At 51.3% G+C, this 19,785-nt stretch overlaps 2 protein-coding genes and 2 long non-coding RNA genes across 4 annotated transcripts; all 4 read left to right on the forward strand.

Annotated features, from left to right (window-relative positions):
- Positions 1-303: 303 nt before the first annotated feature.
- On the forward strand, positions 304-1,989 carry LOC133903856 (uncharacterized). Its single transcript, XR_009907373.1, has 3 exons — positions 304-663; positions 785-877; positions 1,706-1,989. It is a non-coding gene; the product is annotated as an uncharacterized LOC133903856 (long non-coding RNA).
- A 6,222-nt stretch (positions 1,990-8,211) lies between these two features.
- LOC133903645 (uncharacterized) lies at positions 8,212-9,964 on the forward strand. Its single transcript, XR_009907316.1, has 3 exons — positions 8,212-8,723; positions 8,845-8,937; positions 9,767-9,964. It is a non-coding gene; the product is annotated as an uncharacterized LOC133903645 (long non-coding RNA).
- Positions 9,965-11,680: 1,716 nt separating this feature from the next.
- Positions 11,681-13,422, forward strand: LOC133903644 (uncharacterized). The gene is made up of 2 exons (XM_062345076.1): positions 11,681-13,216; positions 13,311-13,422. The coding sequence occupies exons 1-2, from the start codon at positions 11,732-11,734 to the stop codon at positions 13,419-13,421; spliced, it is 1,596 nt and encodes a 531-aa protein (XP_062201060.1). The 5' UTR covers positions 11,681-11,731; the 3' UTR covers position 13,422.
- Positions 13,423-17,048: 3,626 nt separating this feature from the next.
- Positions 17,049-18,877, forward strand: LOC133903980 (uncharacterized). The gene is made up of 5 exons (XM_062345480.1): positions 17,049-17,510; positions 17,699-17,875; positions 17,945-18,018; positions 18,107-18,233; positions 18,322-18,877. The coding sequence occupies exons 2-5, from the start codon at positions 17,873-17,875 to the stop codon at positions 18,619-18,621; spliced, it is 504 nt and encodes a 167-aa protein (XP_062201464.1). The 5' UTR covers positions 17,049-17,510; positions 17,699-17,872; the 3' UTR covers positions 18,622-18,877.
- Positions 18,878-19,785: the final 908 nt, after the last annotated feature.

Consider the following 19,785-nt stretch of genomic DNA (forward strand, 5'->3'; position numbering starts at 1 on the left):
CACCGGCCTCGCTTTGGGCTAAAACCGCGGTGGCCGCTCGCCGTGACGACGAGCGTCGCCGAGAGGGAGCGGCGGGGGCGAGGGCTATGGAACCCTAAGTCTCTCACTTTGCTAGGAACAATCAATCAATAAAACCTTGTTACTTTTTAGTTACTAAACCAACATCCAACATCTTAGATGTGTTCTCTTGTGTTTCGTTAAAAGTTCCATCGCACAAGCATTTAACTAGTAAAGAATAAAAGAACGAAAGAGGAGCGAAACAGAAAAAGCTTTGCTCACAACACAAAATGTCACGTCCCGAAATCCATAATTGTGTGTTTTAATCCTAAAACATGCAATTTCAGCTTCATGTTCCAGTTTGGGTCACTGGAGCACTTCACTTTGAGTCAATGAGGTGGGAGAAGGAAAAACTAAGAGAAATAAAGGAGCTGGAAGCAAGTCTGGACTTTCCTCTAGGTAAATGGGGCCCACTTGGGTGGAAAATATCTCTCTATAAGTGGGCAACAGCTCTCTCTCCCCTCAAACTTGCCCATACGTACTCCTCACCCACTCCACCATATAAGGCTTTTTGAGGAAGCAAGTTGGAGTTGGCTGTCTCTCTCACTCTCTCTCTTAGGCTCCCTTTTTCCCCTTTGGATCCCTACCTCTGGGAGCAAGATCAAGGTACGTATGTGGTACTCACGAGACCACCAGCTCAAGGACTACTCGTCCATCCAATTCATTTTCAGTTTCCCCGAAGGAATTCGAGCTGGTTCTGAACTTGTTTGGTGTTCTTTGGGAGAAGCAAGGAAGCAGCAGTTTTTCCTCTCTTCTCCAAGCCATTTTCCGTCGTTTCCTCCTTCAACTGGCGGTCACCAACCTCAGCAAAGGACCTTAGGTGAGTCTGCTAGGCTCCCATGGCAAGTATGCTCATTTTTGGTTGGATAGATCTTGAATCTGGAACTAGGGTTGCAAAGTTCTTAAAGTTCTACGGTCTGGAGCTGCGCGAGGCTGATTTTACTGTAGCGCCGAGTACTGTTCACCCGAGCACCCCGGGTACTGTTCACCGAGCACCCCCTGATACTGTTCACCCGACGACCCCGGGTACTGTTCACCCGAGCACGGGCGCAGTCACCCCGAGCACTCCCCAGCACCCCGGGTACTGTTCACCCGACGACCCCCGGGTACTGTTCACCCGAGCACGAGCGCAGTCACCCCGAGCACTCCCGAGCACCCCGGATACTGTTCACCCGACGACCCCCGGGCACTGTTCACCCGAGCACCCCGAGCACCCCTGTACTGTTCACCCCGAGCACCCCGAGCACGGTCGACCCCGAGGACCCCCGGGTACTGTTCACCGAGCACCTCGGGTACTGTTCACCCGACGACCCCGGGTACTGTTCACCCGACGACCCCTGTACTGTTCACCCCGAGCACCGAGCACGGTCGATCCCGAGCACCCCGGGGTACTGTTCACCCCGGTACCCCCGTGAGTACTGTTCATCCCGGGCACCCGAGCACGGTTTATCAGGCTTTCCTGATAGCTGATAGCTTGTAAAATTCGTAGATAATTCGTAGGAACTCCAAACTTTTTGAGACCACTTGGAAAATTCTGGTTTGGTCAGTACGATCTTGGAATAATGTTGTCATGTATTGTGGAGCATATTTTTCTTACATGATCGCATTTCATACATGCTCATTACATTGCACGCGTTGCTCTCTGTAGTGAACGCCGATCCGTCGATCCCGGAGGCCGTGGGCGATCGTGAGGCGTCCCACCTTTCTGATTCAGGGCAGCAAGGCAAGCATCGTTCATATTGCACCGTGTCTACTTGAAAATTTAATATGTTATCTACGCTTATGTATACATTGCATGTGTCGGGTACCGAGTTGGGTAGAACCTATGCCGATGCATTATCCCATTTCGGTCACGTGTCATGTGTTGTTCCTAGGAGCCTAGTGGTGTTGTCGCGGTCTAATTTTAGTTTGCTATGCTTAGTGGTACTTAGGCTTTCCGGTAGAAGTCGACGACGGCGTCCACCGTTGTCGCGAGCCTAGGACTTATTATTTGTTCGCACTTATGGTTGTGTTGATGATGAGTCGGTTTGGTGAGTGGTGAGTTGAGACGAGGTGTGGGCGGTGTTAGGGGTGTCATCTGCTCACGAGGAGTCCTCAGGCAGTTCGGGGAGGGAACCCGGACACCGTAGACCGCTTGCACCGGTTAAGCACCGATCATCGGTGTAGTCGGCTTTAGCACATACCTTACTCACCACATGCTGATATAATGGTAGGCGAGCCGATTACCTTCGCAGACGTGGTCATGTGGGCCTCGTCATAGACGGTGTGAGTCCGGTTTGAGTCCGGGCTTTTAGCGGTATTAGTTTGCTCGGGGAGTAGTTCTAATACCGCCGTGCCGAGCTATGGTTGATCCACATGGTTGGGCCTGGTTGGGAAAGGTTGTCACGGGTACCCCCTTGTGCGCATCTTAGCGGGTGGCACAAGCCGTATGGTCCCTGTGTCGTGTGGGTCCAGGAGTATCCCCTGCAGGGTGTATAATCAGTTCGAGCTGCCGCGCTCTCGGTCATGAGCATCGCTATCGCTTATCTCCACCGAGCGACCATATTTTGGTCGTAGAGTTTCGATGTGGGTTGTGGCATGGTTGGATTGGGGTGGTTTGGTCGGTATGTGGTTGGTGGTTTGGTGGGAATGGTTTGCTTTTATACACTTGTTGTTATATATCTGTTTTGATCAGTTGGTTGGTAGGGTTTGAGTCGGTGGTTGGTTAAGTCAGTTGCTTACACTTAGAGTCTAGGTTGCTTACCGCTTAATGAACTTAAACATGTCTTAATCCTTGCTACAGCTTTAAATGCATGATCCTTGGAGTCGAGAATATATATACTCATACTGTGTAAGACTTGCTAGTACCTTCGTACTAAGGGTGCTGCCCTTAAGTTGCTTTCAGGTTCGCAGGTCGGCGAAGATGGGGCAGTGTTCGGCTACTTTGTGCCTGCCGATCAGGGTGGCGGGCAGGAGTAGCACCTTCTACTCCGAACTCCGGCGCTTTTGGTATGGAGCCTAAGGGCATACGGCTCCATACTCTTTTGTTGTATAGGTTTTTCTTCCGCTGCGTAGTAGTTGTTGTTGTTCCTTTTTTGTTGTAAATTGTGGAAGCAGTTGCTTGTTTAATAATGGTAATCCAGTTTAATTATTTGCTCTCTATTAAACTGTGTTGTGATATTTGAGTTGGAAGGCATGTGTTCCGATCCTGGGCACAAAACACGTGCCGGGACTACCGGAATGGTATTCTGGTTAATCGTCGAGGTTGTGATTATGAATAATGATCCTCCTGATGATCAATTAGAATACTATTTGGACGGTTCCTCACAGCTTGGTATCAGAGCCTGGTTTAATTTAGTAGCCTAAACATAATTAGTGCGTTGTTTAGTAAGTCGACAACTTCACCTAAACAACCCATAATTTATGTTTATGCCTCTTCGTGTCTAATATGTATTAAACTGCTATCGTTTATGCCCCTAAGTTAAAATGCGTATTATGAGTGACGTTTATATGTCTTATACACATTGTTTTGCTTTCGACCCTGCATTGATTTATGTTGAGCATTGCATCTTCGGCTTTGCATCGTCGGAAGGTAAGGTACGACGCTCGGTGGCGGTTAATCACCGAGGGCTCAGCCGGATGCGAGGCAGGGGCCCGGCATGTTCCGTACGGTGATCCGTACGGGAAGTGAATACGCTAGCAATGGCGTATGAACATCCACCATGCGATGGGAGACATGGTCGTCTACTCGTGTGGCGATTACACGAGATGTCCCGTAGGGTCTACGGGAAGTGAATACGTCGTTGTCGACGTATGGATTGTCGCTTGTACGGCATGTGGTACAAGGGCCGTTCGCGCTCTTACTCTTTCTAGCGCGAAGGGTACGTTCTGGATGTTATAAACTGCCTGTGATTTTGATGCTTGCAGGTGCGGTTCTTATTTTGAGAAAGAAGCGGTAGCTAGGTTCGAGCATGCATCATTTCATGGCATTCATGCATGCATTCATATTTATACATGTATTACGGGATTCTAACAATATATCCGGCGAATGCATTGTGCTGAGTCGGAATTTGACGTTTCCCCCTTTTATTTTACATTTCAAGAATGGTTGTCACTCGGCGTAGTGGGGAGGTTCCGGAGGGTTCCGGTCAGAACAACCCTCCTCCACCGCCGACCATGGCGGAGGTGCTCATGCAAATCGAGCAGAACCGCCAAGCGAATCACGCTCTCCTCCAGACGAACCAAGCGCTCTTGGAGGCTCTCGTGCGCAACGCGGCTCCTCATGGAGGAGGTGGGGCCGTGCGCCGAGACGACTTCTCGGACTTTTTGCGGACTCAGCCGCCGGTCTTCTCGCGAGCTGAGGATCCTCTCGATGCTGATCATTGGCTCCGGACGATTGAGCAGAAGCTCGCCCTTCTTCGTTGTGAGGATTACGAGAAGGCGCTCTTCGCCGCCCATCAGCTTCAGGGCCCGGCGGGTGCGTGGTGGTCCGGCTTTCTGGCCATGCACCCCGCCGATCACCGCGTGTCATGGGCGGAGTTTCGCGAGGCCTTCCGCTCGTTTCACATACCGAGTGGCCTCATGGAGGCTAAGAGGCGGGAGTTTGAGGACCTCAAGCAAGGAGGTCGGGCGGTGATGGAGTACGTGCAGGTGTTCAACCACCTTGCACAATATGCTACCGAGGAGGTCAGCACGGATGCGCGCAAGCAGCGCCGCTTTGTGAATGGCCTGAACTCAAAGATGCAGGACCGGTTGTCCGCGCATAAGTTCGCCGACTTCAACGAGTTGGTGAGCACGTCGATCACAGTGGAGCTCAAGTATAAGAGCCACCAAGAGGAGAAGAGGCGGAAGAGGGTTTCCTCGTCTTCTGTGGGCGGGAGCTCGCAACGCGCCCGCACTGAGAGTCAGCCTCCACAGTCTCAAGTGCCGTCGGCTGGCTACCCACGACCGATGTGGTTTGTACCACGTCCTGCGTTCTCCGCTCCACAGGGGCAGGCTGCACGACCAGCCGGCTCCCAAGTGAGCGTGACCGGTGGCTCAGGCGGTCCGTGCTTCAACTGCGGTCGCGTCGGCCATTTCTCGAGGGAGTGCCCGTATCCGAGGCCGGGAGCCGCGGTGAGTGCCCCGCGACCACCGCCGGCTCAGTCAGCACCGCAGTCTTCGCAGGCGACTCACGTTCCCAAGCGTGGTCGAGCTCGCCACACTACCGCCGACGAGGTTCAGAAGGGTGACACCGTCCTAATGGGTACGTTGGATATGAGTTTCAACTCTGACATCTTTTCTGCAGTGGTTTTGTTTGATTCAGGAGCCTCTCACTCCTTTATATCTTCGGGTTATGTTTGGAAAAGTGGGTTGAGAGTCAGTGCTACCCACACACCGTACCTTATAGACGCCCCAGGGGCCAAAGTTTTAATCAACCAGTGTGTGAATAAAGCGGCGGTAATTGTCAACGGAGTTCCCTTCTTTGTCAATCTGTTAGTGATGAACTCGAAGGGAATTGATATTATTTTGGGAATGAATTGGCTCTCCAAGAACAAGGCTGTGTTGGACTGTGCTCGGCGGACCGTCACCCTCAATGGTCTGTCAGGTACTCGGGTCCAGTTAAAGCTAGAGGATGTCAAGTCCTGCCTGTTCGCCGTAAAGGCTGTCCCCACCAGGATTATGGAGACCATTCCTGTGGTGTGGGAATTTCCGGATGTCTTTCCGGATGAGTTGCCTGGAATGCCGCCTGGTAGGGCAGTGGAGTTCTCTATTGATCTCGTGCCCGGTGCGGCCCCGGTTTCGAAGAAGATGTATAAGATGTCGCCAGTTGAGCTAGTTGAGCTGAAGAAGCAGATCCAGGAGCTGCTGGCGAAGGGTTTCATTCGTCCTAGTTCCTCACCTTGGGGATGCTCGGCTCTATTCGTGAAGAAGAAGGACGACACTCTCCGGATGTGTGTTGATTACCGTCCGCTGAATGCAGTCACTGTGAAGAATGTGTATCCGCTTCCTAGGATTGACATCTTGTTTGATCAGTTGACTGGAGCCCGAGTCTTCTCAAAGATTGACTTGAGGCTGGGCTATCACCAGATCAAGGTCCGACCTGAGGATATTCCAAAGACAGCATTCTCTACTAGATACGGCTTGTATGAGTTCACCGTTATGTCGTTTGGCTTGACTAATGCGCCGGCTTTCTTTATGTACCTCATGAACTCGGTATTCATGGAAGAGTTGGACAAGTTTGTCATTGTTTTCATTGACGACATTCTGATATACTCCAAGACTGTACAAGAGCACATTGGGCACCTCCGTATTGTTCTGGGCAGGCTCCGAGAGCATCAGTTGTATGCCAAGTTCAGCAAGTGTGAGTTCTGGCTCAGGGAGGTGGCTTTTCTGGGACATGTTCTATCAGAGAACGGAGTGGCAGTTGACCCGAGCAAGGTGCAGGATGTGCTCGACTGGGTTCAGCCCCAGAATGTCAGTGAGATCCGGAGTTTTCTTGGACTCGCAGGCTATTACCGTCGTTTCATCGAGAACTTCTCCAAGGTTGCGAAGCCGATGACTCAGTTGTTGAAGCAAGGCAGCGGGTTTGAGTGGTCAGATGCCTGTGAGTCTGCCTTCCAGACATTGAAGAAGCTGCTCACGACCGCTCCAGTGCTTGCTCAACCTGATGTGACCAGAGGATTTGATGTGTATTGCGACGCGTCCGGCATCGGTCTCGGCTGTGTTTTGATGCAGGAGGACCGAGTCGTTGCATATGCATCCCGACAGCTGAAGCGTCACGAGGAGAACTATCCGACACATGATCTTGAACTTGCAGCTGTCGTGCACGCTCTGAAGATGTGGCGCCACTACTTGATGGGCAACTTGTGCCGTATCTACACGGATCACAAGAGCCTGAAGTACATCTTCACGCAGTCAGATTTGAACATGAGGCAGCGCAGGTGGCTTGAGTTGATCAAAGACTACGAACTGAAGGTTCACTACCATCCTGGCAAGGCGAATGTGGTCGCCGACGCTTTGAGTCGAAGGGCTCATTGTCACTGTCTTGTAGCCTCGCCGATGGATTCCACGTTATGCGACGATTTCCGGCGTCTTGGGCTTGATATGGTGCCGGACGGTTTTATTGCCAATCTCGAAATCAAGTCCACGCTCATTGATGAGATTAAGGCTGCACAGAGGGATGATAAGGGTATGGCCCGAATTCGAGAGAAGAGGAAGATCGGGCAGGCCTTGTGCTTTACTGAGGATGATCAAGGCGTTATCTGGTTTGGGGACCGTTTAGTGGTTCCGAGGGTCGAGGCGCTGAGGAAGAAGATCCTTGATGAGGCTCATGATTCGTTGCTATCCATTCACCCTGGCAGTACAAAGATGTATCAGGATTTGAAACCCCGTTTCTGGTGGACTCGCATGAAGCGGGAGATTGCTAGGTATGTGTCTGAGTGCGACGTCTGCCGAAGGGTGAAGGCTGAACACATCAAGCCTGCCGGCACACTCCAGCCTTTGCCCATTCCATCTTGGAAATGGGAAGAAGTGGGACATATGCCTGCCGTTCGCGGAATTTTCGTATAACAACAGTTTCCAGGCTAGTATTGGGATGGCGCCATTCGAGGCCCTTTATGGTCGGAGGTGCCGTACGCCGCTGAATTGGTCTGAATCCGGTGAGCGGGCTTTTCTGGGTCCGGATTTGGTCAAGGAGGCAGAAGACCATGTCCAGAATATCCGCAGGAGTATTCTCACGGCCCAGTCTAGGCAGAAGAGCTATGCAGATCGACGTCGCCGAGAGCTCACCTTTGAGGTGGGGGATCACGTGTACCTGAAGGTCTCACCTCTCAAAGGCGTTCGTCGATTCCAAGTCCGAGGCAAATTGGCGCCTCGGTATGTTGGTCCATTTCAGATTCTTGCTCGGCGTGGAGAGGTCGCGTACCAGTTGGACTTGCCTCCATCTCTCTCCGCCGTACACAATGTGTTCCATGTGTCACAATTGAAGAAGTGTCTCCGAGTCCCGACGGAAGTCGTTGATATTGCACCCCAAGAGTTGCAACCGGATTTGACATATTGTGAGCGACCAATTTGTATCTTGGATGAAGCCGAGCGCAAGACACGACGCCACTCTACCAAATTCCTGAAAGTCCAATGGAGCCACCATACAGAAGCCGAAGCGACATGGGAGAGGGAAGATAAGCTCCGCTCCGAGTATCCTGAGTTCTTTGAGGACTTGTGAAAGATGTCGTAATATGGCATATTTGGAATCTCTCACATGAGTGTGCTCATCGTTCTCTCCACGACTCGTACTGAATCTCGGGACGAGATTCTTTTTAGGGGGGGAGGTTTGTCACGTCCCGAAATCCATAATTGTGTGTTTTAATCCTAAAACATGCAATTTCAGCTTCATGTTCCAGTTTGGGTCACTGGAGCACTTCACTTTGAGTCAATGAGGTGGGAGAAGGAAAAACTAAGAGAAATAAAGGAGCTGGAAGCAAGTCTGGACTTTCCTCTAGGTAAATGGGGCCCACTTGGGTGGAAAATATCTCTCTATAAGTGGGCAACAGCTCTCTCTCCCCTCAAACTTGCCCATACGTACTCCTCACCCACTCCACCATATAAGGCTTTTTGAGGAAGCAAGTTGGAGTTGGCTGTCTCTCTCACTCTCTCTCTTAGGCTCCCTTTTTCCCCTTTGGATCCCTACCTCTGGGAGCAAGATCAAGGTACGTATGTGGTACTCACGAGACCACCAGCTCAAGGACTACTCGTCCATCCAATTCATTTTCAGTTTCCCCGAAGGAATTCGAGCTGGTTCTGAACTTGTTTGGTGTTCTTTGGGAGAAGCAAGGAAGCAGCAGTTTTTCCTCTCTTCTCCAAGCCATTTTCCGTCGTTTCCTCCTTCAACTGGCGGTCACCAACCTCAGCAAAGGACCTTAGGTGAGTCTGCTAGGCTCCCATGGCAAGTATGCTCATTTTTGGTTGGATAGATCTTGAATCTGGAACTAGGGTTGCAAAGTTCTTAAAGTTCTACGGTCTGGAGCTGCGCGAGGCTGATTTTACTGTAGCGCCGAGTACTGTTCACCCGAGCACCCCGGGTACTGTTCACCGAGCACCCCCTGATACTGTTCACCCGACGACCCCCGGGTACTGTTCACCCGAGCACGGGCGCAGTCACCCCGAGCACTCCCCAGCACCCCGGGTACTGTTCACCCGACGACCCCCGGGTACTGTTCACCCGAGCACGAGCGCAGTCACCCCGAGCACTCCCGAGCACCCCGGATACTGTTCACCCGACGACCCCCGGGCACTGTTCACCCGAGCACCCCGAGCACCCCTGTACTGTTCACCCCGAGCACCCCGAGCACGGTCGACCCCGAGGACCCCCGGGTACTGTTCACCGAGCACCTCGGGTACTGTTCACCCGACGACCCCGGGTACTGTTCACCCGACGACCCCTGTACTGTTCACCCCGAGCACCGAGCACGGTCGATCCCGAGCACCCCGGGGTACTGTTCACCCCGGTACCCCCGTGAGTACTGTTCATCCCGGGCACCCGAGCACGGTTTATCAGGCTTTCCTGATAGCTGATAGCTTGTAAAATTCGTAGATAATTCGTAGGAACTCCAAACTTTTTGAGACCACTTGGAAAATTCTGGTTTGGTCAGTACGATCTTGGAATAATGTTGTCATGTATTGTGGAGCATATTTTTCTTACATGATCGCATTTCATACATGCTCATTACATTGCACGCGTTGCTCTCTGTAGTGAACGCCGATCCGTCGATCCCGGAGGCCGTGGGCGATCGTGAGGCGTCCCACCTTTCTGATTCAGGGCAGCAAGGCAAGCATCGTTCATATTGCACCGTGTCTACTTGAAAATTTAATATGTTATCTACGCTTATGTATACATTGCATGTGTCGGGTACCGAGTTGGGTAGAACCTATGCCGATGCATTATCCCATTTCGGTCACGTGTCATGTGTTGTTCCTAGGAGCCTAGTGGTGTTGTCGCGGTCTAATTTTAGTTTGCTATGCTTAGTGGTACTTAGGCTTTCCGGTAGAAGTCGACGACGGCGTCCACCGTTGTCGCGAGCCTAGGACTTATTATTTGTTCGCACTTATGGTTGTGTTGATGATGAGTCGGTTTAGTGAGTGGTGAGTTGAGACGAGGTGTGGGCGGTGTTAGGGGTGTCATCTGCTCACGAGGAGTCCTCAGGCAGTTCGGGGAGGGAACCCGGACACCGTAGACCGCTTGCACCGGTTAAGCACCGATCATCGGTGTAGTCGGCTTTAGCACATACCTTACTCACCACATGCTGATATAATGGTAGGCGAGCCGATTACCTTCGCAGACGTGGTCATGTGGGCCTCGTCATAGACGGTGTGAGTCCGGTTTGAGTCCGGGCTTTTAGCGGTATTAGTTTGCTCGGGGAGTAGTTCTAATACCGCCGTGCCGAGCTATGGTTGATCCACATGGTTGGGCCTGGTTGGGAAAGGTTGTCACGGGTACCCCCTTGTGCGCATCTTAGCGGGTGGCACAAGCCGTATGGTCCCTGTGTCGTGTGGGTCCAGGAGTATCCCCCTGCAGGGTGTATAATCAGTTCGAGCTGCCGCGCTCTCGGTCATGAGCATCGCTATCGCTTATCTCCACCGAGCGACCATATTTTGGTCGTAGAGTTTCGATGTGGGTTGTGGCATGGTTGGATTGGGGTGGTTTGGTCGGTATGTGGTTGGTGGTTTGGTGGGAATGGTTTGCTTTTATACACTTGTTGTTATATATCTGTTTTGATCAGTTGGTTGGTAGGGTTTGAGTCGGTGGTTGGTTAAGTCAGTTGCTTACACTTAGAGTCTAGGTTGCTTACCGCTTAATGAACTTAAACATGTCTTAATCCTTGCTACAGCTTTAAATGCATGATCCTTGGAGTCGAGAATATATATACTCATACTGTGTAAGACTTGCTAGTACCTTCGTACTAAGGGTGCTGCCCTTAAGTTGCTTTCAGGTTCGCAGGTCGGCGAAGATGGGGCAGTGTTCGGCTACTTTGTGCCTGCCGATCAGGGTGGCGGGCAGGAGTAGCACCTTCTACTCCGAACTCCGGCGCTTTTGGTATGGAGCCTAAGGGCATACGGCTCCATACTCTTTTGTTGTATAGGTTTTTCTTCCGCTGCGTAGTAGTTGTTGTTGTTCCTTTTTTGTTGTAAATTGTGGAAGCAGTTGCTTGTTTAATAATGGTAATCCAGTTTAATTATTTGCTCTCTATTAAACTGTGTTGTGATATTTGAGTTGGAAGGCATGTGTTCCGATCCTGGGCACAAAACACGTGCCGGGACTACCGGAATGGTATTCTGGTTAATCGTCGAGGTTGTGATTATGAATAATGATCCTCCTGATGATCAATTAGAATACTATTTGGACGGTTCCTCACACAAAACGAGGATATCAGGTGGCAACAGTATGGATCAGGGCAACACTGGCAAAGGAGAAGGAAGATCCAAGAAAGGCGATGCGGCCATTGACCAGGCCACGGAAGAAATTTTCGTTTCACCATGCACACATGCATGGCCTCTCCTCTGACAGATAGCCCTCCGAAACGAACAAAACGACCAGCCAATCAACTAACCAGTTCGTTATATTAAACCAGACCGCCATTAGCACACTAACCTCTTTTAGCACCTCATCGATCCGCCATTGCGATCAGCCTCGATCCGCCAAGAGTGCGACAGCATTGGCATGAGGGGAGGAGGAGCTGGGGAGAAGCTCCACAAGGAGGCCAATGTCGCGCACGGCGCCGCCGTGTACGGTGGCTCCGGCAAGGCCAGGTTCTCCTTCCTCTACGGCCTCCTCCTCTACGTCATCCTGCCGGTGCTGGTCCTGTATTTCGTCGTCATCGCCGCCTCGCCGTTCTACAACCTCCGGTGCTCGCCGGAGGGCAATGCCATGGCGGCCCATTTCGTGGTGGCCAGACCCAACGTTTCTTTGGCCACGTTAAACGTTTCGTCTTCGCCTCCTTCCCCGCCTCCGGTGGCCAAGCCTAGGTTGACGGCGGAGGAGGCGCCCACTGGGCTGCGCCACATCGTGTTCGGCATCGGCGCGTCGGCGTCGCTGTGGGAGAGCCGGAAGGAGTACATCAAGCTGTGGTGGCGGCCGGGGCGGATGCGTGGGTTCGTGTGGATGGACAAGCCAGTGGAGGAGTTCTACTCCAAGAGCTCTCGCACGGGGCTCCCGGCGATCATGGTGAGCTCGGAAACGTCCAAGTTCCCGTACACCCACGGCGCCGGCAGCCGCTCGGCGCTGCGGATCTCGCGCATCGTCTCCGAGACGTTCCGGCTGGGACTCCCCGGTGTCCGGTGGTTCGTGATGGGCGACGACGACACGGTGTTCCTGCCGGAGAACCTGGTGCACGTGCTGTCCCAGTACGACCACCGGCAGCCGTACTACATCGGGTCGCCGTCAGAGAGCCACATCCAGAACCTCATCTTCTCGTACGGCATGGCGTTCGGCGGCGGCGGGTTCGCCATCAGCCGCGCGCTGGCGGAGGAGCTGGCCAAGATGCAGGACGGGTGCCTGCACCGGTACCCGGCGCTGTACGGCAGCGACGACCGCATCCACGCGTGCATGTCGGAGCTCGGCGTGCCGCTGACGCGCCACCCGGGTTTCCACCAGTGCGACCTGTGGGGCGATGTGCTGGGCCTGCTGGGCGCGCACCCCGTGGCGCCGCTGGTGACGCTGCACCACCTCGACTTCCTGGAGCCGGTGTTCCCGACGACTCCGTCGCGCGCGGGGGCGCTGCGGCGGCTGTTCGACGGGCCCGTGCGTCTGGACTCCGCGGCGGTGGCGCAGCAGTCGGTGTGCTACGACCGCGCGCACCAGTGGACGGTGTCCGTCTCGTGGGGCTTCGCGGTGATGGTGGTGCGCGGGGTGCTGTCGCCGCGGGAGATGGAGACGCCGGTGCGGTCGTTCCTCAACTGGTACAAGCGCGCCGACTACACGGCCTACTCGTTCAACACCCGGCCCGTGGCGCGACAGCCGTGCCAGAAGCCGCACGTGTACTACATGCGCGCCACGCGGATGGACCGGCGCCGCAACGTGACGGTGACGGAGTACGAGCGGCACCGCGTGAAGCAGCCCACCTGTCGGTGGCGCATCGCCGACCCCGCCGCGCTGCTCGACAGCGTCGTCGTGCTCAAGAAGCCCGACCCCGACCTCTGGAAGCGGGTACGCTCCATTTTGCTCCTCCTCTCCTTCGTGTCAGTTCTCTGCACCGTGCTGTTCGTTAAAGTTGGTCACACTGTGGCTGGAACCTGTGCAGTCGCCGAGGAGGAACTGCTGCAGAGTGGTGTCGTCGCCGAAGAAGGGGAAGGACCGGTCGATGACCATCGACGTCGGCGTGTGCAGGGACGGCGAGTTCGCCAAGGTTTAATCACTAGGTCAGTTGCCCATGATCTCGCATCGGTATGTCCTTCATGTGCTTGCATGATATATCCATAATAATTTGTTAATCTTGGTCTGCCTCTGGTCTAACATTCGGCATCTGGCTTTGTGCATGCAGTGGGATCGATTAGGAGAGGAGATGAGGAATTATCGGCGGCAGAAGAGGTCCCGGAACTCGATCAAGTTTATTCCTCCGTGACCGGCTAATAGCTCATTGGTCTCAGCGGACCGGGCTGGTCGAGCAGGTCGGGATCACCACGGCAGCTCGACAGACCAACCTGACTAGTTCTTAAGGACTCAGGATGATGCTTACCTTCGTGCGTGTTTAGTCTTAGTGCACCGTCCTATGTGCCAGAAGATTTTGTCGAAGGAAATATCTATACAGAGCAGTGATATGTCGAATTCGTTTCAAATAGCTGATACAATGTACTTGTACTAGTCTTTCATGTCTCGTGAAAAACTGAAACCAATTGTCTTAGCTTTCGCTTGCAAGTTCTTCCAGGTGAAAGGCAGGGGCCAGGCAGCTCAGAGGAGAGGAGAGCCCCTGCAGAGTTGGACGTCCGCCGGATCCTCTTTTTCACTGTGGCCCAGCCCGGCCTGCATCGGTGTGAGACGCCCAAAAGTGTTTTTTTAATTAAAAAATTACAAATATATGTGTTCATTTTGAAAAAAAATATAAATCTAAACTACTGTCACCGTTAGAAGAGAGACATGCCATATGTCACCCGTTGAAAGAGCACGCAGCTGCCGAGCGGCCGTCCACCGGGGACGTGGTGCGGGTTGTGGAACCGGAACCTGGAGTGCGGCGCTCAGCCGCAGGAGAGCCAACCGAGGACAGCAGCATGCAGCTGCCGGGGAGCGTCGTGACGCGGCGGGTGGCGTTCGCGCCGAACGTTAGGATGGACGGGCGCGGGAAGCTGGAGGACAGGAGCAGAGCAGGCCGGAGACGGCGAGGGCGAGCCTCGCGGCGACGGGCGACGGTGGTCTCACAGACACAGCTGGTTACCGGGGGTACGGGCGATGAGGAGCACCGAGCACCATACTGTGCACATGCATGCTTGATCACGCCGAAGTGTGCAACCGGTTGAAGTTTGTATGGATCATAACGCTCTGATCGAATCAAAGAAGTCATCAATATTTTGTATTTGTATTAGTTCTATGTGAATTTATGAAGAAGTTCTAAATATAGCCTTAGATGTATAGATGGTAACGAACAAAATACTCGCGGATAGAGGCTACATAAACATGCGCCCGGGAGAAAAATTATATACCCACGCATGTGCCCGTCACCCGCCATGGGTGGAAAACCGTGCCCATAACCTTCATCCGTGGGCACACACCAGCCAACAAATAGTTCATATAGGGAGCTTTTCATAGCAATATAAGTACATAACAACAATTTTATCAAATTTAAACATACAAGGAAAAAGAAAACAAACTCAAATACTTAGTGCATCACACATTTACACACATATAGTATTGTTTAACAACACAATTACACAACAGTCTATCCATGCAAATAAATAGAATAATGAATAAGTTTATCAATAAAATTCAACACTAGTGATACATGATTTTTTTTTTTACATATTTTCTTCAATGTCTTCAAGGTATGACCCAAAGCTATTAAACAATCCATCACCTTCATCTACAATCAAATTGGTGATGCCTAGTGTCTCGTTCAGACTAAAAGTTAATACTTCATTAAACAGAGAAATATACACCACTTGCGATTGGTGTTGTCAGATTATAACAGAAAACTAACTACAAAATACTAGTCAAGTAAACTACCAAACACTTGAGACTGTGGTCTCTTGAGACCGTGATCTCTTTCCAATCGAATTCAAGGCTGAGGAAGACGAGCTGATGCCTCGGGGAGGAAGCCGAGCGCGATGGGGATGGGCTCAGCGATGGCGCTATCACACTGGGAGAGGGTGCCCTTGAGTCCGCGAGGGGGGGGGGGGAGTGTGATGGCGACAACGCGCGAGCTCTCACAGTGCCGCACAACCTCACGCAAGCTCCTGCACGACCCCCCCCCCTCGCGCGATGGAGCTCGACGAGCTCCCACATGACAGCACCGTGGAGCTCTCGTGCCCACGCAACGGAGCTCGACGACTCCCGCACGACGGCGCGAGCTCCCTAGTCACCAACGAGGTTGGGTTCGGGGCGGTCGGGCCTGAGGTGCTAGTGCACGGCGAGAGGGTGATGGTGGCAGTGTAGATCTGGGAGGCGAAGGAGGGAGGGAGTAAGGGCCCTGGAACGCGAACTTGCGGAGGAGGAAGGGAGTGTAGGCTACCGGTGGCCGGGAGGGGCTGGGTGGGGTGGGAAGCAGCGAGGAAGTAGGGTGGGAGGCGGACAAGATCTCGAGTTCTGAATTCTAGAGTCTGGATAGGGGCTAGGGAAGACGGGGAGTGGTGGCAGCTGAGTGCAAGGGTGGCTCAGTGGAGAGACCGCAAGAGGTCAGAGGAGATAAACCCTGAGCTGTTGTTATATCTCAAGACTCAAGTTGTTTAGGGCCCACCTGTCAGTAGTTTTGGAGCGGGTTTGCGGGCGAAGCAGGCACGTGCAAGGGTATTTCATGCCTGGTTCTTCAAACTCAACAGTTTAGATGCAAACCCGCACCCGTGCCCGTGGGTGCAGATTGAAACCCGTATCCTTGCCCATCGGGGTTTTTTCCCCACGGGCACATAGGTATTTTGTACCCACTGTCATCTCTACTCAGGTGTTAACTAAAATTCTAGGAGCCATTCTTAAAATTTTGTCATGCATGCACCTCGTCCTGTAGTTTTAGGAACTGTCCCGACTATCTGAGATCACTTACATATGTTACCCCTTTAACATGGGTGCTAAGGTCGGTTATCCATCATTATATCTCTGTAGCATAGGTTAGTTCTTAGTTACATCTATACTCTCTTAGGACGAATTTAGGCCGCAACCCGTCACGTGTATGGACGAGCACGTGACCCCTCCATCTCCCTCGTCTCCAGCTTCGTAGCCACATTTGTACTCCTCCGACACCTCTCCACATCCGCCCCTGCCTAACCGCATCGCCCGCCATGTCGCCTCGGTGATCATTCTATCATATATTAAGAGTAGTTTACACTAAAATGTTACAAATAACTAATGTCAATAGCCGCCACTGCCTTGCCGCCCATCGTTTGTTCAGGCGCTGCCTGTGGCCTTCCCTCGAAACTCGCCCCACACTAAGGGTGACAACGAGTTGGGTCAGGACCAGTGGAGCGAGAATGCACCAGATCCGAAACCCGAGATATTAAACTCAATCTAGCCCCAAAATTTTTATCGGGTAAACCATCTCTGACCCCGGTGGGGATCCGAGACCTGGTGGGGGACTCGAAACCTGATGGTGATATGGGCCACCAGTCACGGGTGAGAGGGGGGAACCACACACGAGCCATATAAAGGAGGAAAAGGAGTGACCACCCCAAACTTGACTTGAATCAGGAGTCGTAGAGCCCCGTGGGTACAAATTAAGCCCAAACTCCGAACTCAATCCGAATTAGAGCCTCGATCCAATAGTCCCGAGCAATTTCCACACCCGAGCCTGTCTCTGTCTAGTCTGAAACCCAGAGGCCACATCCGACCCGACCCACTACCATTCTTACCTCGCACCCTAAACTCTCGAACCCCAAAACCCTAGCTCTAACCTTGCAGGAACATCACCGGAGTCAGGGAAGAAGGTCCACAGCTCAATCCGCGGAGGGCAAAAATTTGGGCGCCGGAATCCAAAGAACTGCGCGGGCACAATATAGCAATACCGTTATATTTTGGACCGAAACCTGGGGGTAAAACCGTAAAACACAAGCAAATCGAGGGATTTGAGGTCTGCTGATCTCCGCGGACCTGCTCTGCTTCCCCTGTATACCGCCGTCACAATTTGTTGATTTGTTTCCGCCTCATCGTCGATTCATCGGCGACCTCACCGCCGGCGACTGGACGCAACAGGGCAGGCCTGTTTCCACCAAAGTCTTCTCTCGTCGTGAGGCGTCACCCTCCTCCCCTGCCTCACCCTCTGCTGGTTCTTGGCTGCGCGGAGCGGAGATCCACTTGACTTAGATCGGTAAGTAACCCTAGCTTGCTGTGACGGATTGTTCTAAGAGTTAGATATGTTCTGGGGGCGCTTTTCTTAGCTTATGACTGTGAGCAATCAAATCTAAATCTTTTTTTTTCTTTCTCGCCATTCAGTTAATTGCGGATTCGTTTACTCCGTGGTTCCCTGCTAATCAAATCCATCTATTGTTCTTTTAGGTTCTTCTTCCCCTTCATCGCGCAAGATCAATCTACCTAACGGTGCAGTTTATTTTCCAAAAAAAATTGGGGGTTCAACTGAATCCCCATGCCCCACGTTCAGTCCGCCCTGTGATTCGTGCTCACTTAAGCGATGAACCTTCGCTGAATTGGTAACCTTGGCTGCAAGAGGCAATGGTACGTTGGTCAATTAGAAGATAGCTGAGCATGGATGGATGCTAAGTTTGTAACCAAATCGAACTGCAGGATGCTAAAGGTCTCAACGGAGATAAGTTGGAGAGTAGGCTCTATGTAGGGAATCTGGACTTCAGGATATCAGAGTGGGTTATTTCTTGTGTATTTGGTTGCATGTTCTTTTCAAAGTTGTAGCCTTGCGTTACAAACCGACATTGTAGTGTGATTTTCCAGGTCCGATGTTATCAAGATGTTTTCCCCCTTTGGAAAGATCACAGCCGAGGATTTCTTGTGGCACACACGTGGCCCAAAGCGAGGCGAACCACGGGGCTATGCCTTTGTTCAATACACCACTAAAGAGGTACGAGTAGTATTAATTTCCTGTGACAAAAAAACAGTCGGTTATGGTATTCTCAGTTCTCACCTTTGCCACTGAAGTAAGCATGCAGGAAGCTCAGCTGGCAAAGGAAAAGATGAATGGCAAGTTGGTCCGTGGACGCCCAATGGTGGTTCATCTGGCTAGTGAGAAATGTTCTTTGGACTCTGGTAATTCACAGAGAGCACTGAAAGACAAAAGGCTGGCAGGTGGTTCAGGAGGCAAATCAGGACAAACTGATCGTGCTGCAAAGATAGCTGCTATAAAAAACAAGTTAAAATCTCTGGAGGAAGAGGGATGTAGCACAAAAAGACCAAGACTAAAGCCAGATGACTTGACAGGCGCTGGGGAACAATCTCATAAGAAGTTTTGAAGTGAGTTTTTTCATTCTCCAGAATGTTGGGAGCTTGTGCCTGTTTATGCTGGTGACACTTCTAAAGTCGCTGTCATCCTAAAATTTTAGCTTCAGGAAGTAAGTCAGGTCACATGTGTAACATTCCACAGTTTGTCACATTTGTACAACAGTTTGTACCAATTACCTGTTTCTGAATAAATTGGTCTTTTGAGGGGGGAATCATTGTGACAATATGTTGTCTTGGCATTGATAATGTGCTGGTCTGTGAGTTTCAGTTCATTGTTCCTGTTTCTATACATGCTACTGCTTTCCAAAAAGTGTGGGCGTGTATCAGTTTCAATGAAATGCTTACATTTACACACCACTACCTGAAAGTAGAACAGAATCGACAACAATCTCCAAGCTACTACCTGAAAGCGAACAGTGTCCAGCAAATGTTGAGTAACCGTTTGCCTTCATGCCCTATTTGTGCTATAGTCCTGACATGTACAAGATCTTTTGAATTCTACTGAATGAGTTTTGGCACTTGCTTAGTGATATACATTAATACATGCGTTTCTATATTGATAAGTTTGCATCTTCTTTTTTATCATATGTCTGGTGTCTGGTTTCAAATAGAGAATTTTAATGGTTCTTCTGTGTAATTATGTGTGGAGTAGCGATAGGTGAAGTCTCATATGTATTCAGTTTTTATACCACTTAATATGTTTTATTACCTATCCTGGAATATTGAATGTTCATTTTGCGGAAGCATCCAGGTACAGTTTAACTACTACCACTTCCGCTGTTTTGGACATTAAGTTCGTGAAAAAGTTGTTTTGGACATTGACATGGTATACAAGGTATCACTTTGACCACTATTTGTTATAGTGATATATTTGTACAAATCACAAGGGTTATACATTATTGAAGTACTTTTCATGAAGAATCTAGTCATACAAATTTCATATTATTAATCGAGATATTGTTCTATATATTGATACTTGGTAGTCCAAACCAAAAATGTTGATTGCCTTTTGTGATGACTTATATTTGCAATTGGATGGATTAGTTTAGACTCAGTTTTGTCGCTCTGGGTTCTGTTTGCTATGGATATAATGATGCTATCATTGGCATCCATGTGTTGTCCAGGGTCATATTCTGAATGATGATGCAAAGTTCTTTGAGTGAAGGGTCTTCAAA

Source organism: Phragmites australis, chromosome 21 (assembly GCF_958298935.1).
Source record: "Phragmites australis chromosome 21, lpPhrAust1.1, whole genome shotgun sequence".
In the NCBI taxonomy this organism is placed as follows: Eukaryota; Viridiplantae; Streptophyta; class Magnoliopsida; order Poales; family Poaceae; genus Phragmites; species Phragmites australis.

Bases quoted from the DNA above. Each gene is read 5' to 3' on its own strand.
- LOC133903644 (XM_062345076.1), top strand. From the start codon at position 11,732: ATGAGGGGAGGAGGAGCTGGGGAGAAGCTCCACAAGGAGGCCAATGTC. The intron at 13,217-13,310 runs GTACGCTCCATT...GAACCTGTGCAG, and splicing joins ACCCCGACCTCTGGAAGCGG to TCGCCGAGGAGGAACTGCTG.
- LOC133903980 (XM_062345480.1), top strand. The intron at 18,019-18,106 runs GTGGGTTATTTC...GTGATTTTCCAG, and splicing joins CTGGACTTCAGGATATCAGA to GTCCGATGTTATCAAGATGT. The intron at 18,234-18,321 runs GTACGAGTAGTA...GTAAGCATGCAG, and splicing joins TTCAATACACCACTAAAGAG to GAAGCTCAGCTGGCAAAGGA.